Source organism: Myodes glareolus, chromosome X (genome assembly GCF_982192425.1).
Source record: "Myodes glareolus chromosome X, mMyoGla1.1, whole genome shotgun sequence".
NCBI classification, from domain to species: domain Eukaryota; kingdom Metazoa; phylum Chordata; class Mammalia; order Rodentia; family Cricetidae; genus Myodes; species Myodes glareolus.
The window spans coordinates 72,108,273-72,134,281 of record NC_142053.1 but is presented as its reverse complement, the minus strand read 5'-3'; the positions used below and the strand labels follow the sequence as shown (position 1 = coordinate 72,134,281).

The window sequence follows — 26,009 nt, the reverse complement described above, 5'->3', positions numbered from 1 at the left end:
AAGAAAATGCCATAATGAAACCCATTACTTTATATGCTAATTTAAAATTAATCTAAAAGAAAAGAATAAAATAAGCATATTGAAAAGTTTTGCCTTACAAAACTATGTTCTAGCTGCATATGCAATTAGATATGTATCTATGTCTATCTGAATTATTTCTATGTATTCCTATAGTTAGTTTGAACCTTAAAATATATTTATCTTTTTTGGTTTAGACAAAAAGTTAAATTGTATTTCTCTCTCTTCTTGTACAGTTCCCTTCTCTCTCTTCTTGTACAGTTCCCTTCAGATTGTTTTAGAGTTGTGTTTAGGATTTTTAAAATCAGTAAAAATTTCCACTTTCATGATCGTCATTCTTCATATATTCTAGTCCTTTTAAATTTACACAGTATTTTGAAATTTAGTAGCCTGCTATGTCAATTATATAAAGAAAGAACAGCTATGTTTTCCGTATTGTAGATGTAGAAACAGAGGTTCAGTTATTTGTAAGGGGAAAAGCCAGTAAATATAGATATAGCCATTTTGTATCTTACATAAAAGAAACAACCATATTTTGTAATGCCATGAATGCAGTTTTCTGGTTAGTAATATTAGTAAATGTGATTTAATAATTCTTTCTTTGGGTCAGATAATACTGACCCTAAAGAAATTACATGGAATATTTAACCACTAGATACTAGTAGCAGCCAGATACTAACCACTAGATAGTAACCACCAGATACTATCCACTAGATACTAACCACTGGATAGTAACCACTAGAAACTAGCCACTAGTAGCAGCTCCCTAGCTGTAAACCACGAAAACTTATCTCTTGTGCCAGATATCCCAAGGATAAAATTACCCTACAAGTTAGAAAGTTACATTGAAGAGATAGAGCTTTTTAAATAGCAAGTTATTCTAGAATCATTTCTGTGACAGGCTAACAATTTATATTCCATGAGAAAAAGTCCAGAGGATATGTAAATTTAGGTGTGAGACCATTTAACCACTTCACCAGGAACCTTAGGGAGGGATAGATGGAGCCTTAGGATGCTTCCCTTATTCTTCTCTGTTGATTGCTCCCATTCTCAGCACAGAAGGGGAGGGTACATGTATGTCACTTGAATTTAGATATCCCCTCTGTTCTTCCAGGACTTTATACCAATCTGTTTTGTTGTGGTATTGCTGCTAGAGACCCATTAAGTGACTAGGTCCCTTGGCTGGTTAGTAGAATGAATTCAGAAGTAATATGTAAGGTTTACATAAAACAATAGAGTTGGACAGACTCTAAAGTCAAAACTGTAAATTACATTATCTTTTCCTTAATAATAATTGGTAAGGGAGGCTTGTTGGAACTTATTTATTGAATATTTCATAAAATTTGTATAAACAAAAGGGAAGGGAGGATGTTTACAAAAATAAGCTTAAGCATGCATTTTATTTGTAATGATTATATATTTATTTGTATAACAACATAGTTAAAGAAAATAATTTATGTTTAAAGATATTTAGAAATATAACTGGAAATGTAGGTTATGAAAACGCTAAGGTAGTTGACAGTTGAAAATACATCTATATCTGTAGACTATCAGGTCATATACCATTTTCATATTGGGAAATAACATAATAAAATGCAATCAAATAAGAACTAAGGGCACGGAAAATTGATTTTTTTTCTTGAGTACAAGTAAGGAAGAGAAAAGCTAATAACATTTCAGATACTCAGTTTGTACTATCACTGTGGTGTTTTAATTTTTTTTGTCTTACTAAATGATTTCAAATTTCCATAGATAGGTCATTTCCCAAATGAAAATGCAATTAGGAATGTTAAGTGATTTGACAAAATTCACTGTGATTGGTATGATAAGCAGCAAGAAAAGGAAAAGATGGAGAATGTGATAGATGTCAGGTGGGGGTTCAAAACATGATATCCCAACATATACCATCTTGGCACACTGAGTATTTTCAACCGAAGGAAACAGAAAATTTCAGAAGATGGTCACTCTTTGACTTGCTATATTTCTCCCCTATAGCATGGGAATAAAAGAATTCTTTGATCGGCCTATTTTGAAGACATGTAAATCTGTTGTTCCAGAGGGCCCTGCCATATACTTATATGCCACGAAAAAGCTGAACTTGCCAAATTCCTCTAAGTTTATTCTTATTAGATCATGTGCTTTTGTCTTTTTATTATCATACTGTTCCTAAAATTACAAAGGCTAACTGAGTAAAACTCAGTGATAAAATTGAAGGCTAGGCTTGGTGTTTAGGAAAGTAGAAAATAAAAGTTGTTAACACTTTGCTTCTAGGAATAACTGTGAAGTCAAAATTGTACTTAGCAGTCTCAAATGAAGTTGTAGAACAATAACTTTATTACTTAAAAATCTGACTTCTTTCTGTGCCATGCTAGACTTGGAAATGTAAAAGGTACTTACTTTTGATCCATTTTGCAGCTAAGTAACTCCCCAACCATTTACTGCCTAAGAGAACTGAAGTAAATAATTTCATTTTGGAGAGGGCATGGTTTTCAAGTCTGTTGGGCAAAACACATGGTCAAAGAGCTGAACCAGAGCTCCTTAGGTTACTGGAAATAAATTTAATGGGAATATAATGATACTATCTGCCTATGTCCTTTGCAGTATTCAGTAGCACTTTGATGATTTTATTCTGCCTTCGTGAAATTATGTTTGGTTGGAAACACAAAAGCCTATTATGCCTACAAATATGCCTAATCACTCACTAGCTTCTGTGTGTTCATTATTTATAATTTTCAGGTGGAGAAAGTACTCTTCAACTGTATACCTAGGTATATAGTTTTGACATAAATATAGTTATTGCCAAAGAATGAAAGGATTATTAATTCATCCAGGATTACCTTTGATGATAAGAGGCTCAATTTGAAAACCCGAATATAGGTATAAATGGCATATTAAAGTGCTAATAGCAATAGTTTTTACCTAGAGTTTTGCTTATGTGAGATCAATATGCATTCTCTTTGTATTTCACACAGCAGATAAATGAAAACACGACAATGCAGAAAAATAATAAACAAGACAGTTTTTGTGACTATTTTATAGAAATTTCTAGAAGACAAGTCAAAAAAACTTTAAGCGATTATCAGATATAAGCTTTTCAGCCTTTTTATGTACCTCTAGGAAACCTTTGGAAATAATCAAATTTGAAATTTTTAAAATCCATTAACATAATCTATTTATAAGATACTTGGTCTTTTGAAATAAGTTAGTTAAATCATGTAGTTTCTTAGCTAAACATAAAATAAAACATTTTAGAGTTTGGACTATGTACATATGTTACTCTGGCACTGCTTTTTATATCTTCCTAAACCTATCACATTGGCTGTTTTTATTTGTTGTTTGTAGTAATCAGAAGATAAGTGAGAAGAAAATGAACTGTGCCCTCAATTGGCAATAGAAGTTAAGATAAAATTTCTGGGGATAGATGGTGTTATTCCCAATTGTATGTAGCAAACTTGTGTAAAGATAAAAGGATCCCCAGCTTCCTTTTCTTCAAGGAATCCTTTCATGACCCAAGACTGCACACTAAATTGAACCTGTTCCTCCTGCTCTCTCCATGTTTCAATTCCAGAATTTCCTACTTAAATGTTACTGCCCACTCCCTGAAACTTTCGGTAAGGTAACATTCTGTTACTTTCTTTAAGCCCTGCCTATTGACTATCCTGTCTTCCAGAAGTTTCTACTACAGAAATCAGTGCTCTCCTCCCCCACAACTGCTTGTTCCCAGGCTGTATGCCAGCTGGGCTACTGTTACTGTGATAGCTGCAAGTCTTCCCTGGTCCGTTCATACTGCTGCTCAGGCCAGTTACCAAACAGACACTTGATCACTCCTTGGCTCAAAACTCTGTGGTCTGTTCTGCCTGGAGGGTCAGAATTCAGCTTCTTTGCACAGGACACCATCCCCAACCTTTCTGTTCTGTCTTTCGACATGACATCACCCTCAGCTTGCTCCTATCAAGCTTTGAACTCCTTGCACGCAAGTGTTTTTTAACAGCTGAGATCTCATGTTTTCTGCCTTTATCTTGCCCTGTGTCCCATGACCATTACTCCCCAACCACATGAGCACTCATCAGACAGTAGTCTCTAATGACATAAATTGCCTGCCCCTGACTTGTGGTCATCTCAGTGCATTGTACTTGGTTTTTCTGATTTAAATAAAATAAAATCCAAAGAGGATAAAAGTTAAGGTAAATGTTTTAGTGCTAATGTCCTGATCAAACTTTTTCAGTTTGATATCATTGGAGAAAGGGTATTTTTCATAGTGAAAAGAAAACTTGTATGATTTCATTGTTATTAAAAGGTAAAAAAATAAATAAGTAACAAAATGAAGATCTAAAAGTGTAGTCCATATACTGCCTCAAATTTGAAATGATCAGATATTAGGTAGAAATTAATCATCACTTAGAATTTTAGCCAGACATACTCATTTTTATCTTTATTTTAAAGGAATTTTGGATAAACATTTATCCTCAAGTCCTATCGCTTTTGTTCAGTAGATGATTAGTTTTATGAGTGTCTGAAACCTAATTTGCTTTATCATCCTTTCCTGAAATGAGTAAAGTCTATATGCTTTAGGTAAAGACTGAGATTTTTCCCAAATAATAGCAAAGCACTCACAATAATTCTTTCTGACTTCGGTAGAATTTAGTTGTAGATTTTTCTATGATTTAAATACTATTAGTATCTATTGTAGATATAATTATGCAAAATTATAGATATCTTAGAGTACATTACAACTCCCAATGGTTTATCTTCTAATATAGTCTCTTATTTGATCCTCACTACAAGAGGATAAAGTAACTAGAACCCAAGTTATTATTCCACTTACAAATGTGCCAACCAGCAATAATGGTTTTTATAATATATATTCATGTTAACTGCCATTTGCCCCTCTCAATGATTAGATGAAATGTAAGAATAGAGATAAGGTAATGGAAAATTAGAGAGCACTACCTCCCTACACTGCTGTAGAAAATTATAACATAATGGCTTAAACAAAGAGAAGTTTATTCTCTTACAGTTCTAAAGATTAGTAGTCTGAAATCAAGATCTCTAAAGGCCATTTTTTTTCTAAAAGTTATTAGAAAAAGTACCTTTCCTTGCCCCTTTCAATTTCTGGCTATTGCCACCGATTGGTGATTGATTATTGCTATAGCCATTGAACGTTTTTTCTTTTTTGTTTGTGTTTGTGTTTCTAAATATTTCTCTCCATTGTTAAGACAGAAGTTATTTTCATTTAGAAGCACATAAATCCATGGTGATATCATTTAATTTACTAACTTCTGCAAATATGCTGTTTCTTAATAGGACCACTTGTATAGCTATCAATACTTTAAAATATTAACATATATTTTAGTGAGCACAGTTCAATCCACAACTGACTTTAAGGAACTTGCCAAAGGTGACAGAGATGGTTAAAAAATTAAACTCAATATGACTATAGAGCCCCTGCTCAGAAAATTCTGTGCTCAACTTACTCTAGGATTAGACTGGTTAAACATCCTTCCTTAAGTTCAAGAATTATAGACATAACAAGGCTAAGTATGATGTCAAATTTTTCCTTACTCATAACCCAGATTTTTACATCAATATTACAATGCTTTTTATGTTACTTTGAATATTCCTTGAGAATAAAAGTTATATCATTTCGACTTTAAAATATTTTCACATTGAAATAAAATTTTAATACAAAGTGTTTATTTAATTGCACAGAATAGAGGCAGTTGGAAATAAACATCCTTTTCGTTTCAGGCTTAGCTTGTAGTGAAAACCTACCGAGGATGTGATTTTTTTTTTTTTACAGTAATGCTGTTTGATTTTAATCCATACATTGATAGTTTCAAAGATAGTTGAAAACAATACCATATTATAGATTCTTATATAGGTTAAATGACATCAAATTTCCAAGAGGAAGGAATTTATTTGCCCCATGGCATTAAGTGCCAGTAAGCATGTCACTGTGTACAATAAAGTTAAGAAAAGAATAGAATCTAGGATATTCTTACATTCAAAAAAATTAGAGAAGAGTAGGGAGTTTATATTCTAAACCCCCAAAGTAAGCAAAAATAACTTGCAGTCATTAGATGTGAGTGAGCGGTGTTTTCCTCCATTCTGACCTGAATAAAATTTTCTTTCATATCTTATATGCAACAACATAGGGATCAAAGCAACTACATGGCTAGATAAGAATTCTAATCAAGTTAACGTTTTTATTAAATTGTTAATTTTTTTTCATCATTTAAACTTGAATTTCCAGACTGAAGCTCAGACTTTCTATTCTAGTGTAGAAGCAAAATCTCTAGGAAGAGACAGCTGATGAGTTTACTGTAAGTTTAATACCCAGTATGACCAGAGTGGAAAGATTGTAGGAGCCAAAGGATCAGGGAGTTTGTGGTGGTGGTGTGTCTTTTAGTGATGTCAGATGCTACAACCATAAAGTCTCACCGACATGACTGCCTAAACTTGATCTGAACTTATACAGAAACAACAGAAAACCAACATGGACAGGAGAGGATAGGGGTGAGCCCAGAATTTCACAACCCTACATATAGAAAGAACTACAGGCAGTTAAGGAATGTTGAGAGTAGAAAAAACGGACTTCCCCAGGGAAGAGCACACCAATTTAAAATACAGTAACAAATGGTCAGTCCATTAAAACATACATACAAGTAACATACAGACATGACAGGATTTTTTTTAAGAAAATATGTATATGCATATAGGTATGTTCATGTAACAACAACTAATGAGAAAGAGGCTGTGAGTTTGAAAGAGTACAAGGAGCAGTAAATGAAAGTATTTGGAGGGTGGAAAGAGAAGGGGAACGAAATGGACTATAACCTCAAAAAATGGAAGTAATTTTCAACACAACAAAAAAACCTGAGTGCTTCTCTAGTGTTCTACTGATATTTCGTTGCGTTTTGAATCTCAGTGTGATGGATATTATATCAACTAATATCAGAAAAATTTAATGTTTACTGCACACAATATTACATGATCTCTTACACTCATAGTTACCATAACTATATAAAAATGATCATTACAATAAAAACTGGCTCCAGTACAAAATGAGAATGAGCTGATGATCACTAATAATGTATTATTAATGCATTTTTAAATTTCGTGAACAGAGACTATACATTAACATTATCAAAATTTCTGAAACAGTTCTGATTTAATGCAGTCCATATATTTTAACAATGTGAAATGTAATGAAGAGTTCCCTCCACAAACAGGGGTGACATTGCCACATTAGGTTGGGTCCTCCTACATCAATAATTAATCAAGACAAAATCCCACAGGCTTTGCTACAGGGAAGTCTAATGGAAGCAGCTTTTCAATTCAGATTCACTCTTCTAGATGACTAACTTATGTCATTTAACAAAATACTAACCAGTACATTAGGTACTTCTGTGTTTAATCACTTGAGGAATTTTTATAGTGTTTTTAGATGATAGTAGTAACAACTTATATTTCCACTAGCGTTGGAAAATGATTAACTTCCCTACATCTACAGTAGCACACATATAATTTTAGTATTTTGAGCAATAGTATTCCAGCAGGTGTGGGGTAATACTGACTAGTTTTGGATTTGCAGTTCTCTGATGATTAATTAAGATGAGTATATTTACTTTTGCTGTTTGCTGTTTCTATATCTTCTTTAGAAAAGTGGCTATTTTGGGTTCTTTCACCATTAATTAACTATTTTTCAGTTTGTTATTAAGTTGTGTGCATTTCTTATGCATATTGGATGCTAATTATACACATGCATATATAATTTTCAAGTATTCTTTCAATAATAAGACTTCCTTTAATATTCTTCAATACCTATGGCAATATGATACTGAAAAGAGTAGGAATATGGGAGATCTAAGAGTAGTGGAAAAAATGCAGTCTATGTCAAATTGGAAAAAAATATGTGACTATTATGTGATGATCAAAGCTATAATTTCAAACTCTTTTGTGTGCTTTGATTTGTTCCTGGTGGCATATATTTCTGATATGTTCAGAAAGTGCATAGTGTTTTCTATAAATGGTTAAGGAAACTTTGAGAAAAAGAAAGTAAATGATGGTTATTTTCACAGAAATTTACACACATGGTTTTACAAAGGCTAATGCATAACTTAAAATGGTCAAGTTGTATTTTTTGGAGAATACAGGTGAAATAATTGTGTTCACTCCTTTTATGATGAATTTGTTATCTTCGAGAAACAATCAACTGAAGTAATCAGATGATATTTCTGTTCTTAGCATTCTTAAGTTCCAGAGCCTCAATTTACTTGATAAGTAAGAGTTTAGCAGCTTTTTTTAATGAAAAGTGAGAATTTATTATTATTATTTTACCTTTTCAACATTTTTTACAGTTTTTTAAATTTATTTATTCAAAATTTCCAGCTCCTCCTCTCCTCCCATTTCCCTCCCCTCCCTCTCCAGTCCTAAGAGAAGTCAAGGTGCCCTGCCCTGTGGGAAGTCCAAAGTCCTCCCGCCTCCATCCAGGTCTAGAAAGGTGTGCATTGCAACAGACTAGGCTCCCAAAAAGCCAGTACATGCAGTAGAATCAAAACCCAGTGCCATTATCATTGGCTTCTCAGTCAGCACTCATTGTCAGCCACATTCAGAGAGTCTGGTCTGATCACATGCTCGTTCAGTCCTAGTCCAGCTAGCCTTAGTGAGCTCCCATTAGATCAGTTCCACCATCTCTGTGGGTGGATGCACCCCTCGCGGTCCTGACTTCTTTGCTCATATTCTCCCTCCTTCTGCTCTTCATCTGGACCTTGGAAGCTCAGTCCAGTGCTCCAATGTGGGTCTCTGTCTCTATCTCCTTCCATCAATGGATGAAGAGGATGTGGAGTAAGGGGAACACTCATTCTTAGATGGTGGGAATGCAAACTTGTGCAACCACTTTGGAAATCAGTGTGGTGGTTTCACAGGAAACTGGGAGTCAACCTACCTCAGGATCCAGCAATTCCACTCTTGGGAATATAGCCAAGAGATGCCCTATCATACTACAAAAGCATTTACTCAACTCTGTTCATAGCAGCACTATTTGTAATAGCCAGAACCTGGAAACAACCTAGGTGCCCCTCAATAGAAGAATGGATAAAGAAGGTGTGGCACATCTACACCTTAGAGTACTACTTAGTGGTAAAAAACAATGACATCTTGAATTTTGCATGCAAATGGATGGAAATAGAAAACACTTTACTGAGTGAGATAACCCAGACCCAAAAGATGAATATGGTATGTACTCACTCATAAGTGGATTCTAACCATAAACAAAGGACATTGAGCCTGTAATTCGTGATCCTGGAGTTTAGGAGCGTTATGAGTGTTTATTGAATATGTTCTCAGCCCTAGGAGTACATATATACGACTTTTGTACATAGCTATATTTGTGCAGATTCCATGTGAATATGTTTGTGTTTATGAGAGCTACAGTGAGCATAGATAGCATTCACCAACTTTTCCTTTTTGATTTTTTTGTATAGCTTATCATTTGGCCCTCTGCTATCCATACTTCAAACAGCTGATGATTACTTAAGCAGATGTTTCTAATTGTCTTCCACAAGTTCCTCAAAAGAAAGGTTTCACACTAGGTGAATGTATCATCAAATCAAATAAACAACCCTGTGTATGAGAATCTTCCTTGTTCAGTTAGAGCAAATAATGTCATTTATGCAGAATTTGGTTTGTGAAGGATCATCAAAAGTGTTAATTTTCTGAGGTATGCTAGGCTATTGCTTTTACCACAATTTGAAGTTACTGATTTATCACAAGAGAAAGAATAATAGTAAGCCAAATGGAAATAGCTGCAAACTGCATTGTTCTCACAGAGATTCTCCCATTATTTCTTGACTACTTACAAATTTATACAAGACTTTTGTTTATTTCCAAATTCTGAAAGTTTATTATAATAATTTTTCATTTTTTTCATTGATTTTGTGTAGGGAGAACTTGGTAGGTTTCGTAGTTTTTTTTCTGCCAATTTCACTGTTAAACACATCCATATGTATTGATAGCAGCATTCAGAATTATAGTTACCAACTGAATAGAGGTTCAAAGACAAGCAATCCATATGCAGAAGTTTGGAATACTATTAATCTGATTCTGATGATTAAATAATAATAATTAAACTTATGGTATATTCTACCTATTTCAAATAAATATTACTTTACTATAAATATTACTTTATGAACAAAAGAGGATATTGATATTTGAGTAATTTTAAAAAACTAACTTCTAATTCATTAGCAGAATTGTTACCAACCAATTGTTTATTTTCATCTTTTGGGATGCTTTCTGATACAGTTGTAAAGGTGTTTGTTGGAAATTTTATATTTTAAAATTAGATCTCATTTTTCTTACTACCTTGGAAATTAAATGAGACAATTGATAAAATATAGACTGACTATTATATATTTAAAGAACCAAGAAGGAATAAAAAAGTACACAAACCTTAAGTATTTTAATTTTTCAAAAGTTTTTATCCTTTGAATTGATTTTTCAAAATGTAATCCCCCCACCAAAAGAGATGTGCCCATTTGTATTTTTGCCAATTATTGTCATTATGAATAGTGATGTTTGTTCATGTGTAACATTTACCAAAATATACTTTTGAATTTTCAAAATGTATGATGGTTTGTGATGACAATAATGAAATTCTTGGTTGCATAACTTAAGAAAGGAATAAGAGTTAGAATAGCTTTTCACTGAGTTATTATTTGAAGTAAAATATAAATTTTTAATGCTAAATGTCCAATTAAGATTTCAAGAGAAAAATAAACTGTTTAATTCTGAATAAAGACTAGACCTTGAAGCTAGATAGTTGATCCAAAAAACAGTTTTATTTGAATGCTTCTGTTACTATAATTGGTGGGATATAATTTTGTTAATTTTTCATTCTGCTCAATTGAGTTAATTTGTTTATAATTTTTTTGTAATTTTATTAAATTATAAAAGTTTCCATTTCCACCCCTTCTCCCCCCACCCTCCCACTCCCCCCACTCCCTCTCCTCCTCCCTCTCAATCCCTAAGAGCAGTCAGGGTTTCCTGCCCAGTGGGAAGTTCAAATTCCTCCCGCCTCCCGTCAGGTCCAGGAAGGTGAGTGTCCAGAAGGACTGGATCCGCAAAATCCAGTATATGCAGAGGAAACAAGTCCCAATGCCATTGTCAATGGCTTTTCAGAAAGACTCCGGGCCAGCCACATTCAGAGAATCTGGTTGGATTCCATCCTTGTTCAATCCCAGTCCAACTGGCCTTGGTAAACTCTCATTATATCTGTCCCCTTGTATCAGTGGGTGATCACATCCCTCGCAGTCCTTATTGTAGTATTTTATTATTTTAGCGTCAATGTTCATGAGTGAGATTGGTCTGTAATTCTCTTTCTTGGTTGTGTCTTTGTGTGGTTTTGGTATCAGGGTAACTGTAGCTTCATAAAAAGAGTTTGGCAATGATTCTTCTGTTTCTATATTGTGAAATACATTAAGGAGTATAGGTATTAGCTCTTCCTGGAAGTTCTGGTAGAATTCTGCATTGAAATCATCTGGTCCTGGGCTTTTTTTGGTGGGGAGGTTTTTGATAACAGCTTCTAATTCTTCGCGACTAACAGGTTTATTTAGATTGTTCACTTGCTCTTGATTTAACTTTGGTAAATGGTATTTATCTAAAAACCAATTCATTTCTTGTACATTTTCCAACTTTGTGGCATATAAACTCTCGTAGTAAGATCTAATGATTCTCTGAATTACCACTGTGTATGTTGTTATGTCCCCCTTTTCATTTCTGATCTTATTAATTTGAGTGTTCTCTCTCTGCCGTTTGATTAGTTTGGCTAGGGGTTTGTCAATCTTGTTGATTTTCTCCAAGAACCAACTTTTTGTTTCGTTGATTTTTTGGATTATTTTCTGTGTTTTTATTTTGTTGATTTCAGCCCTCAGTTTGATTATTTCCAATCTTCTACTCCTCCTGGGAGAGTCTGCTTCTTTTTTTTTTTTTTAGAGCTTTTAGGTGTGCTGTTAAGTCTCCAATATATGCTTTCTCCGTTTTCTTTAATTGGGCACTTGGTGCTATGAACTTTCCTCTTAGAACTGCTTTCATTGTATCCCATAGGTTTGAGTATGTTGTGTCTTTATTTTCATTAAATTCAAGGAAGACTTTAATTTCTTTCTTTATTTCTTCCTTGACCCAAGGATGATTCAGTAGTTGACTGTTCAACTTCCATGCATTTGTAGGATTTCTGGAATTCGAATTGTTATTGAATTCTAACTTTATTCCGTGGTGATCCAACAAGACACAGGTGATTACTAATATTTTTTTGTATCTGTGTAAGTTTGCTTTGTTACCGAGTATGTGGTCAATTTTCGAGAAGGTTCCATGAGCTGCAGAGAAGAAGGTATATTCTTTTCTTTTTGGGTAGAATGTTCTATAGATATCTGTTAAGTCCATTTGATTCATTACCTCTAGCAATTCTCTTATTTCTCTGTTGAGTTTCTGTTTGATTGATCTGTCCATTGGTGAGAGAGGTGTGTTGAAGTCTCCTACTATTAGTGTGTGTGGTTTGATGACTGCCTTGAGTTCTAAAAGTTTTTCTTTTACATAAGTGCGTGCTTTTATATTAGGGGCATAGATATTCAGGATTGAGACTTTCTCCTGATTAATTGTTCCTGTTATGAGTATGAAATGTCCATCTCCATCTCTTCTGATTGATTTTAGTTTGAAGTCAATTTTGTTAGATATTAGAATGGCCAAACCAGCTTGTTTCTTAGGTCCGTTTGCTTGGAAAACCTTTTCCCAACCCTTTACTCTGAGTAGATATCTATCTCTGTGGTTGAGGTGTGTTTCTTGTAAACAGCAGAATGTTGGATCCTGTTTTCTTATCCAGTCTTTAAGTCTGTGCCTTTTTATAGGTGAGTTGGGTCCATTAATATTAAGTGATATTAATGACCAGTGGTTGTTGATTCCGTTTATTATTTGTGTGTGTGTGTGTGTGTAGTAGAGTTTGTGTGTTTCTCTTCTTTGAGTTGTGGTTGTGAAGGGTCGCTAGATGTCTGGGTTATTGTAGGCAGTGATGGCAATGTTGGATTCCTTGGGTTTCGATTTTCCTTCTATTACTTTCTGTAGGGCTGGATTTGTGGCTACGAATTGTTTAAATTTATTTTTATCCTGGAATATTTTGTTTTCTCCGTTGATAGTGAACAATAGCTTGGCTGGGTATAGTAGTCTGTGTTTGTATCCATGGTCTCTTAGTTTCTGCAGTACCTCTATCCATGATCTTCTGGCTTTCATGGTTTCCATAGAGAAGTCTGTTGTAAGCCTGATAGGTTTACCTTTATAAGTCACTTGACCTTTTTCCTTTGCTGCTCTTAGTATTCTTTCTTTAATCTGGATGTTTTGTGTTTTGATTATTATATGGAAAGGGGACGTTTTTTTTTTGATCCAGTCTATTCGGCGTTCTGTATGCTTCTTGAACCTTCATGGGAATATCGTTCTTTAGATTGGGAAAGTTTTCTTCTATAATTTTGTTAAATACATTATCTGGGCCTTTGATCTGCAGTTCTTCTCCTTCTTCAATCCTTATTATTCTTAGATTTGGTTTTTTATTGTATCCCAGATTTCCTGAATGTTTTGTGAAGAGAATTTGTTGGATTTGCCGTTTTCTTTGACCAGAGCATTTATTTTCTCTATGGTATGTTCAGAATCTGAGATTCGTTCTTCTATCTCTTGTATTCTATTTGTTATGCTTGATTCTGTAGTCTCCGTTCGTTTACCTAGGTTTTCCATATCCAGCCTGTTCTCGTTTTGTTTTTTCTTCATTGCCTCCATTTCAGTTTTCAATTCTTGCACTGTTTCCTTTACTTGTTTGATCGTTTTTTCTTGGTTTCTCAGGGTATCATTCACGGATTTACTTATTTCTTCAAACTTTTTCTTATATTTCTCATCCATTTCTATACTCATTTCTTCAAACTTTTTGTTATACTTCTCGTCCAATTCTTTAAGGGAGTTATTCATATCCTGTTTAAGGGACTCTATTGCTTTCATAATGGCACTTTTTTCCACTTCATCTGGGTTAAAGTGTTCCAGTCCTTCTGTTGTAGGGTCGTTGGGATCTGGTGTTTTCATGTTGTTTTTCAGATTGTTGGATGAGGTCTTGCCTTGGCGTCTGCCCATCTCTTCGTTCAAATGCTCTCTATTGGAACTTCTGGTAGCGGGTCAGGTTCCCTTGTTGCGCAGGGAGTTCACTGATAGAATGCCTACCTTTCCTCAGGCAGGCTATTGTAGCACAGGTACTCCCTCTTTCCGGGATGCGCCTACAGAGCAGGCCCAGTGTGCAAGGCAGCTGAACTGGGGAAATTTTAATGCCCCAGTGGGAGGGGAGAAATATAGAAATTTGTACCTGGATGGAAGCTGGGATGACAGGCGGGAGAGCTTAGCAGGGTGGAACCAGCACTGCAGGTTGACCTGGGAGTCTATGGGGTCGGCGAACGTCCGAGCTCCTCCTTGCTGGGCCCCTGCCGCGGGCCTGAAGCAAACTCACCCCTCCAATGGCCCTCTGGCTGGAGGCTGGGATGGTTGGCGGGGGTGCTATCAAGGTGGAGCCAGCAGAGCAGGGTGACCTGGGAGTCTATGGTGTCAGGGAAAGTCTGAGCTCCTCCTCGCAGGGCCCCTGCCGCAGGCCCGAAGCAAACTCACCCCTCAGATGGCCCTGTGAATGGAAGCTGGGATGGCAGGCGGGAGAGCTTAGCAGGGTGGAACCAACACTGCAGGTTGATCTGGGAGCCTATGGGGTCGGGGAAAGTCCGAGCTCCTCCTCGCCGGGCCCCTGCCGCGGGCCTGAAGCAAACTCACCCCTCTGATTGCCCTCTGGCTAGAGGCTGGAATGGCTGGCGGGGGCGCTATCAGGGTGGAGCCAGCAGAGCAGGGTGACCTGGGAGTCTATGGGGTCGGGGAAAGTCCTAGCTCCTCCTTGCAGGGCCCCTGCCGCAGGCCCAAAGCAAACTCAGCCCTCCGATGGCCCTCTGGATGGAAGCTGGGATAGCTGGCAGGGGCAGTAACAGGGTGGAGCCAGCAGTGCAGGCTGACCTGGGAGCCTATGGGGTCGGGGAAAGTCTGAGCTCCTCCTCACTGGGCCCCTGCCGCAGGTTGGAAGCAAACTCACCCCTCCGATGGTCCTCTGGGTGGAAGCTGGGATGGCTGGCGGGGGCGCTAGCAGGGTGGAGCCAGCAGTGCAGAGTGACCTGGGAGTCTATGGGGTCAGGGAAAGTCCTAGCTCCTCCTTGCCGGGCCCCTGCCGCAGGCCCGAAGCAAACTCACCCCTCTGATGGCCCTCTGGATGGAAGCTGGGATGGCTCTTGTTTATACTTTTAAATACACTATAATTTCCCCTCTGGATCCTACATAGCTTATCTGTTTCCGTTGTATATATTCTATAAAGCCTTACATTTGTAAATTTACATAAAGCTTTAAATGAAATATTCCATTTTTATTATCTTGATGTCTAACTCTTGATGTGATTGAAAAATAGTAGTTAAAATTACTTCAGTCATCTTTTCTGTATGTACATTAAAGCAGAAATATGACTTGAAAAATCAAATGTTTAAATCTTGTGCAGAGACTATTTTGTTTTTTGCCAGGCAAATTAAATCAAAATTCTACAGGTTGTATATTACTGCCTTTTGTATTTTATGTTGCTGTTAATGCTGTTTTTTTTTCTCAAACTGTTCTTAGAAATTTTGCCTTTCCCAATTTCTTATCAGTGGTTAAACCTAGTTGACAAAGTACTTTATAAGGCCTTTATTAATTAACTTTGTAAAAATGATGGTAATTAATATTTATTGACTTAGCATGTTTTTCTATATATATTTTGATTAGAGAAATAATCATACTCTACAAAACTTCACAAAATAATATAGGGGGAAATGAGGTTTGGGCAGACAATTGAAAAGCTCAAATCTTCATAAGCATAATCCAAACAATAACAATAAAATTTCTAAAGAAATTATTATTACATTGAAATATCTATTGCCATATTCTATCTAAAATCATTCATCCTACTTTAACTCTTAGGCTATATATACTTCCTTCCTCCTAAGGATAATGGTTCCTAAGATGCTTGGTTTTGCTTGCTACCCTTTTCTTCTGTCTTAAATATATATTCTAAGCAGAATCTACTCAAAAAAATGTTTTAATTTATCATTGTTGTTGTTAGCACAGTAAGCATCACTTCCAGTTCCCAGATCCTATAACATAAAAAAATGTTTATCTACAAGCACTGAACAAGAATACTTTTGTTGCAATTAGTATTTTTTAAAAAAATCTCCGTTTCTTAATTTAATCTCATTCATTAAAAATTTAAAAACTTGCTACTGAGCACTTGGAAGCAATTGTGTACTGGAGGAAATTATATAACACATCATGCAATTTGTGGTCATCTTTCTCTTGTTTCACCAAATGATTATGTCTTTTGTATAGTGACACTTTATCCTTTATCAAGAAATGCCTGACAATTGGTTCAGAAGTGTAGTACCAAAGTTTTTTATCATTGTACTATCCTTTATGTGTGAACTCGAATTTTTTTTTACTATTTCTGTATCCTAACATTATTTATAAAGACAAGGATTAAGGTTGTCATCCGCTTTATCTATCAGTTCTTATATTTTGTAGGATCTCATACATATGAGGATAACCTCATATTCATACATATTAACACAACGCTTGAGAGAATATCTCCATGCTTCACATTATGCAGCATTTGTGTCTCGATCTTAATTTCACTGGAAGATTTTTTTTAAAATATGTTCATTATCAATGTACTTGTTATAATATTCCGTAATCTTATGTTGCATTTATTACTTCAGCACTTATTCATATCTTTAATTTTATAATAAACTTAGTTCAGCAAACATTTATAGGGTCCTAAGTATATGCTAGGAATAAAATTCTAGAAAAAATTAATGTAGTATAGCTGATAGCAATCTAGTTAGTTCTTGATTTGTATTTAGTATAAAAATTGGCTTGTTCCTTTTAAATTTTTCTGTGTCTATTTATTTATGATGTATGCCACCAGATAGAAATAAATTTCCAAAGTGTCTCTTTTAAGTCTGTTTTGGTAGCTTGTTATGCATGTCTGTTAAGACTGAAAAACTCCTCATAGGAAAATAATTACTAATTTTTTTCGAGTGCTTGATGGCATAGTATATTTATAAGGAAAGCAAATTTAAAGTAAAAGGAAAATATTGAAAATGTACACATTTGAAAAGTAAAATGCTCATTAACTAAGCAAGTCAAAAATATGAGTATGTTAAACACTAATCTGAAGTAAATAAAATTTGAGGAAATAAAGTCATGAGGAAAATAGTTTACCTAATTTCTAGTTCTGTTGCTATAGTATACTTTATATGGTAGCTGATATACTACATTCCATAATCATAAGCTACATGTTTTATTTGACATGTAAAACATTATGCATAATATAATTTTAAAAGTATATTTATATGTTACGGTATAATAAATAGTGTTTGAAATATTTCCAGAATACATCTTATTTTTAATGAAATAGAATTGACTTGTTTTTTTGTCAGTTTTAAATCATATGGAAAAACTAAAATTTTTGCACAAATAAATTTACATTTAAATATTTAGTACATATATTTGCTGATTTTTCCAAGTTATTCACAGAAATGTCATTTCCAAAATATCGACATGCCTAATATTTAGCTTCAAACCATATTATTAACTTAAATATGACAATAAGGTTAGAAATAAAAAGGTAGGGACTTATTTTTATAGAAAGTGTGTATTGTAAAAATGTCGCACTCTAACATTTAAAGGTGGTATGAAGGATGTATATTATATCCATATACTTTGTAAAAGTTAATTTTCTGAGTACCATTTTCAGTATGGAAGTAGATCATTATTTTTAATCTTTCAGCTATATAAATGCATGATTTCTATTTTACATGTAATTAAAATAATAATCTGAAAATGTAATTTCAGCTGATTAGAGGATATTTTACCTTTCAATAGTCTCTAATTACTCAGCATTTTGTTTTATCTTGAGAATTCCTGTTAATAATAAAACAGTGCTCTGAAACCACTGGAACTGTTAAACAGTTAGCGTTATTGAATTTAAGTCTCATGTTGAATGGCTGAGGGCAGCTTTAGGAAGTGAACCAAAAGATGGCATAATAACTAAAATCCATAATATCAATGAATCAATAAACTTGTGAATTATACTTTACTATTATATTAAGGCTTTTATTAGTTTGGAATATGCTGGTTGTCATTCTTAGAGTATTATGAATGCTGAGAGAGCACTCTTCCAATGAATCCCAGCCCCAGCATTGCTTTGTTGTTCTTAACTGCAACACTACCATTAAAATATTATAACTATCCACCATAAACAGTGGATTCAAATTTTCAAAAGCATGCTTGAATTTTTCAGAGTAAGGACTCAAATAACATTCTTTATGTTAAAGTATTTAAGGTCATTTTCTGAAAATGAATATCCATTAAAGCATAAATTAATTAATGTAGTGCCTTTTTTGATATTGTGAAGAAAAAGAGGATAGTCATCAGTTTGTGGTGTCCATATATAAAACAATTTATTCATAGCATCTTATTCAATATATAAAACAAATATGTGAGGAAGGTCTTAATAGCATCTCATAAATGAAGAAACCAAGACTTAAGAGTTTTACTTTTACAAATATATTCTTTGTAATTATGTGAACTAGAATTCAAAATCATTGTTACCAAATTCTAATGTTGCTCAGAACATTTTGAGTCACAGTATGCACATTATACAACAGTCAGTTCACTTTATTTGTAAGTGGAGTAAGTTCTCCAAACTATGTTCTCTACTGTTAAGAATATAATTATTTGGCTAATAAATTCTTTATTCCTGATATTAAATACTTAAACTAAAATATTTTGGTCATCTAATGATATGGTTGCATGATTACAATTAAAAATATATAATATATTTAAAATTTTCTCAGAAACTAGGTTTTAAATATTTTCATCATAAATTGGAAAACAGAAGATAAAGTAACTATATAATCACTATAATATAATCACTCTAGCTACTCTAGTATGCAGCTGCACACCAGAACCAGAACTTACTACTTCCATTTAAATTAGCTTAGTATACAGTTGTGAACCTTTCCCAAACTCTTCTTAGAGCCTCTAATGACCGCTATTCTATTTCTTTTTATATATGATACATTTTCTTGGATTTCACATCAGTAAAATCAAATGATAATTGTCATTCTCTGCCTGAATTATCTCATATGACATGTTGTTACAAATTATAATATCTTTTATTACTGAATAGTATTATTGTATGTGTATGCATATTACATTTACTTTACCCATTTATGGTCATATAAATTATTTTCATTTATTAGCTTTTGAGAATAGTGCTCCAATGATTTGGGATGAGTTTATCTCTTTGCCATACTGGTTTATTTTCCTTTGAATATACAGTGAGGAATAGGAGTAATGGGTCTTACAAAAGTTGTGTTTTATATTTTGTGTGTTTTATAGGAACCTCCATATACTCTTCTGTAAGAGCTGTACAATTTACATTCTCATTAACTGAGTTCGAGGGTTGCATTTTTCCATATTCTCATGTGTCATCATTTATCTTATGATAGCAGTATCTTGTTAGAATAGAGTGATACCCAATTTTGGTTTTGGCTTTCATTTTTCCGATTATTAATAATGTTGAATATATTTCATACTTATTGGTCATTTTCATTTCTTATAGTAAATGATTTTTGGAGGCAAATACTAAGTTTTTAATTGATCTATTTATTTGTATGCTACTGAGATTTGGATTTCCTTATTTTCTCATATCACAATCATTTGTTGGATTACCAATTTTAAATATTTTTACATTTCGGTAGTTATTTCTTCACTGGTGATTTCTGTTCAGGAACTTTTTTTTTTTAGAAAGTAATTTTATTAAATTATAAAAGTTTCCATTTCCTCCCCTCCTCCCAACACCCTCCCACAATAAAAAAACCAAATCTAAGAATAATAGGGTTTGAAGAAGGAGAACTGCAGATCAAAGACCCAGAAAATATATTCAACAAAATTATAGAAGAAAACTTTCCCAACCTAAAGGAACTTTTTATTTGATATAATACCATTTGTGGTATTTTGAAAAGTATAATTTATTTAATTTTATTTTATAAATATTGGTGTGAGGGTTTCAAATTCCCTGAACCTGGAGTTACAAGTGTGAGCTGCCACGCAGGTGCTGGGAATTGAACTTGGGTCCTCTGAAAGAAAAAACAGTGTTCTTAACTTCTGAGCCACATCTCCAGCCCCCATTTGTCTTTTTCAAACACTTATTTTTTATGCTTTAGAGATAACTACATAAAAGCCTTGCCCTGTCATTTGCTTGTTTCTCACATTCTTTCCTTTACATTTAAGACATTGAGCTATTTTAGATTGATATTTTTTGTAGCAAGTAAACAGTAGGAGTTGCTTTATAATAAACTAAACGTGGACATCCAGTTTGCCCACCATCACGTATTGAAAATATTTTCCTTTCTACAATGTGGGATTTTTAGGATTGTCAAATTTCAACTGATTGTAAATGTTTAGAATCAATTCTAGGTTATTTGCTTCACTGACTTATGTCAATACCATTCTGTTTTGGTTGCCAAAGAACCATGTAGTAATGTTTTCTATTTGCTATTTTTTCTTAGATTGCTTTAACAGGTTAAAGTAATAGTGGTTCCAATAAAATTTTAGGATTTTTTCATCATGCTAAAAATATCACTGGTATTTTTGGACAGGTGTTGGAGGGGCATGCCTTTAATCCAAGCATGTGGGGGGGCCAAAAGCAGGTTCTGCTGTAAGTTCAAGGCAGCCTGGTCTGAAGAGCGATTTGCAGGACAGTCAAGGCTTTACAGAGAAACCCTGTCTCAAAAAAATCATTGGTTTTACAAGAGAGATTGAATTTCGAAAGTATGCAAGAATATAAAGATTGCATTGAGTAGCATGGGTATTTAATATTTTAATATTTTAATATTTAATAATCAAATATTAAAGTATATTAAAGTAGAATACATCTTGCCTTTTTTATTTTTTGCAATTTATTAATATACCATATTTATTTTGTTGGTCTTACAGTGCTTTGGCTAAATCTATTGACAAATGCTTTAATTTTTTTATTACTTTTTTACTGATCTTTATCAAGCTCTACATTTTTCTCTGCTCCCCTCCGTACTCTCTCCCCTCCCCCATTCAGCCCTCCCCCCAGGTCCCCAAGCTCCCATTTTACTCAGATCTTGTCTTTTTCTCCTTCCCGTGTAGATTAAATCTGTAAAAGTTTCTCTTAGTGCCCTCGTTGTTGTCTAAGTTCCTGGGATTGTTGTTTGTAGGCTGTTTTTCTTTGCTTTATGTTTAAAAAACACCTATGAGTGAGTACATGTGATAATTATCTTGAATTTTGCAGGAAATGGATGAAGCTAGAAAACATTATTTTGAGTGAGGTAACCCAGACAGAGAAATATTTTTTATTTTTGTAGCTATTGTAAGTGGCATATTATGATGCTACTGTTTTTTATGTATAGTTTATGTAAGTCAAAACTTGACTGAGTTAGTTTATTAATATTAGCGAATAGGAATATAAGTCAGTGGTAGAATGTTTGTCCAACATGTGTGAGGTCCCAGGATCAATCTTCAACACTGAGAATAAGAACACATGTATTAATTCTAATAGATTTTTTTCTTGGTATTTTTTATCTATAAATTCATATCTATCTGCAAATAGAGATTATTTGACTTAGGAAAAGTCTTAGTTTAATATCTTATTATTTGTTTATGGTTACTATTCAAACTAGTACTTAGTGTAGCATGTTGAATTAAATGTATGATCTTATAATACACATCCTTGGCTTGTAGCAGATTTAAACAGAAAGTTTTTAGCTTTCATCCACTCAGTGTGCTATTATTTATTTATTTTTATTGTTTTTATTAAATAGACATATGCTCCTGCTGTACCTAATTTTTGCATTCTTACATTGAATTTTATATTTACAGAGATGATTGTATAGCTTTATTATTTATTCTACCCATGTGTTTACCATTCTTATTGATTCATTCATGTTGAGCCTCTTTAGATGCTTAGGGTGAATTCTACATGATTATAGTGAACAATTTTTCATACTCTTTTGGATTTGGTTTGTTAATGTTTCGTTCAAGATTCTTAAATTAGTTAAGAGTGCTGGTTCATTGCTTTCCTTTATGTTGTTTTCTTTCAGTTGTTTCACTTGGTCTCAGAGAAGGTCTGGTCTCCTAAAATGAATTTGAAAATAAAATAATTTTTGATCAATTTCACAAAACAATTTAAGAAAAATTGGTGATACAAATTTTTTCTATATTTTTGGTAGAAATCATCAGTCAGGACATTTGTTCTTGAGCTTTTCTTTGATGAAATATTTTAATCGTTTACTCTTACTACTCATTTGTTATTTGATTTTTATTTCTGCATGATTAAATCTTGATATTGTATGCTTTATATTTTATTGATTATAAAAAATTTTGATGTTTTTTATCTACTTTAGGTTTGGTAGTAAAGCAATTTTTCTAGTACAAGGGTGATTAAGACAGTATAATATATTTTATATAGTATACTCATTCAGATATTCAAATAAAGTTAATATCAGTATAACACCAAGCCATACTAAATAAGTTAATATTTTTAAAACACTAAAATGGAACCTGATATTTGTTAGTTTTCATAGGAAAATTCTCAAATAAACCATTTCACGTGATTCTGTTTAATTAAGACTTCTAACATTTATTAAACTGGTTTAGTGATTAAAACTGTAGACTCCATTCTTAGGCTTCTTGAGATAAAATCTCTATTCCATAAATTAACTTTTGATTAGATTAATTTATTTCTCCATGTCTTGGTTTCTTCATATCTATAATTATTGTACCTACCTCATAAGGTGGTTTGTTATGTAGATTTAAACAGATAACATGCCCCAAACCTCAGAATAATGTCTAACTTATAGGAAGTTCTCATTTTTCTTGCACTATTTATCTGTACCAGTGTGCATGTGTTTATGATGTTGCTTTTTTCATAAAAATATTAAGAATACTAATTCAGCTGTCTGTACCTACTATAAATAGTTATGGTTTCCTTTTAATGTCAGATTAGTCTTAATATTTAAACTTATCTCACTTTTGCTTTTAGCCAATTACCACTGAACCTGAGACAATGAGTTCTGCAGTGAAATGTAAACCTGATTATATTCCACTCACTCAACAACCATCAGTGGTAAGTAACTTAAATCCGCTGCAAGTATTGAGAAATTAACTATTTGTGAGGGATAAATTTAATGGCTTAAGAAATGTTCCAGTAAAATTTAGAGACCTAGATAAAATCTGTCCTCTGATAATATTATTTGTGTATAAATAAAACCATGCTACAATTAACTGTTGTGAGAAATTGCTTTCATGAGTCCAATATCTATGTAGCTAAGTTTATTTTAGTAGCTTTAACACCTTAGCATAATATACACATCTGTGGAAATTTTAGCAACTTTTCAACTTAAACTCCCTTGATTACCTGTCTTGAAATCTGCTAGCCACATTATAAATTCTCCCATATTCATCAATACTCCATATGTTCTAACTCTTTGGGCCTTTTAAAAGCTTTCCACTATGCTTAGGTTTCTTCTCCTTTCTCTGCGTTGTTAATTATTTTTCATTCTCCAACATTCATGAACTCAAGTATTGGTCCTTTTGTGAAATATTGCCCAAAATTAATCAGTGTGTGCCTTATTATCATATGTTACCGTGTACATAATACTGATAATGAGCTCATCATGCTTTATTCCACTCAGTCTGTGACTTTTTTCTATTAGTTTCTCTAATTCCAATATTTAATAGTGATATTATAAAGGTAGGGCATCAGTTCTTGTTGAATGAATGAAAAGATGGATGGGGAAGGAAAGAATGCACGAACAGACAGACAGACAGATGGATGGATGGATGGAGTGAATGGGTGCTTCATTAACTCATGCAATGTTCCTCCTTTGGGACACCAAAATAAATAATGCATAACAAATAAAAACATACTTTCTCTTGGATTAATTTGACCAAGAGTGAACCCAAACTGGAACTCTCTACTTTTACTCCTGTGGATTCTATCTGTTCCTAACAAAGATTTTGATTTTTATTTATAGGACAGAACAGAAAACACAGCATGGGGGAAGGGAGGTTTCTTTATAGAAATTTATAACAGAGTTTTACATTGGAAGAAGTGATTTTACTGACATAACTGACACAGATTAGTAAACTCCAAACACACATTTTCAAGATATATCCACAGGTACTTTTCAATATTTCTGGTAGATATTTGTTATATAAGGTTGCTTTCAAGCTGCTGACTGCTTTCAGCAACTGATTAACCAGACACTTGCATATACATGTGCACATGTATTACTCTAGGTCAGGGGCATGAACAGGTACATAACAAAAGATTAAAACTTTACATTAATGTAGTTTACAAAAGTTGATTGTATAGAAAATCCAAGGCAAGTAAGGTTGTTTGTTACATTGATTACACTTTTAATTTACTTACTTTTAAAAAGTCTCCTCTTATTTTATATCCCAATCTCAGTTTCCACTCCCCCCCTTCTCCCATCCTACTGATCATCCATTCCTCAAAGAAGGTAAGGCTTCCCATGGGGAGTCAATAAAGTCTGGAACATCACTTTGAGGCAGAACCAAGGCCCTCACCCATATTTAGGCTGAGCAAGGTTTCCCTCCATAGAGAATAGACTCCAAAAAGCCAGTTTGTGCGCTGGGGATAAATCCTGGTCGCACTGTCAGTGTTCCCATAGACTGCCCAAGCCACATAACTGTCACCCAAATTCAGAGGGCATAGTTTGGTCCTATTCGGGTTCCCCTAGTGTCAGTCCAGAGTCAGTGAGCTCCCACTAGCTCAGGTCAGCTGTTTCTGTGGGTATCTCTATCATGGTCTTGACCCCTTTTGCTTATATTTTTGCTCCTTCATCTCTTAGACTGGTTTTCAGAAGCTTGGCCCAGTGCTTATCTGTGGCTCTCTGCATCTGCTTCCATCAGTTGCTGGATCAAGGTTCTGTGATGATAATTAAAGTAGTCATCAATCTGACTACAAGGCAAGGCCAGTTAAGGCACCCTCTCCACTATTGCTTAGGTTCATAGCTGAGGTTATTCTTGTTGATTCCTAAGAATTGCCCTAGTGCCAAGTTTCTCGCTTCCTCAATCAAGATATCACTTCTCTTGCTCTCCCTTGCTGTCCTTTTCCTATCTCAACCATCCTGTTCCCTCATGTTCTCCTCCCCCATCTCTTTTTCCCCTCCTCTTCCTTCTTTCCTTCTCCCCTACCCCCATGCTCCCTATTTTCTCAGATTGTGTCTATTTACCCTTCCCAAAAGAATCCATGTATGTCTCTCTTAGGGTTCTCCTTGTTACCTAGCTTGTCTGGAGTCATGGACTATAGGCTGTTTATGCTTTGCTTTATGTCTAATATCCACTTATGAGTCAGTACATACTGCATTTTTTTCTAGGTCTGGATTTTCTCATTCAGGATGTTTGTTTTTCTAGTTCCATCCATTTTCCTTCAAATTTCAAGATGTCATATTTTTTACCACTAAGTAGTACTCCATTGTGAAAATGTATTACATTTTCTTTGTCCATGTTTTGCGTGAGGGGCATCTAAGTTATTTCCAGGTTCTGGTTATTATGAATAATGCTGCTATGAACATAGTTGAACAAATGTCCTTTTGGTATGTGTGTGTATACTTTGGGTATATGCCCAATAGTGGGTTGATGAATCTAAGTTAGATTGATTTTCAATTTTCTGAAAACTACTATACTTATTTCCAAAGTGGCTGTGCAAGTTCGCTCAACCACCAACAGTGGAGGAGTGTTCCACATCCTCTCCAGCATAAGCTATCATTGGTATTTTTTATTTTAGCCATTCT

At 34.1% G+C, this 26,009-nt stretch overlaps 1 protein-coding gene across 1 annotated transcript in view; it reads left to right on the top strand.

Annotated features, from left to right (window-relative positions):
• The window catches only part of LOC125389245 (uncharacterized), a 209,560-nt gene that overhangs the window by 125,776 nt on the left and 57,775 nt on the right, over positions 1-26,009 (top strand). The window contains exon 8 of the mRNA XM_085684403.2: positions 23,231-23,314. Coding sequence (XP_085540529.2) covers positions 23,231-23,314 — 84 coding nt within the window. The remainder of the gene's footprint in view (positions 1-23,230; positions 23,315-26,009) is intronic.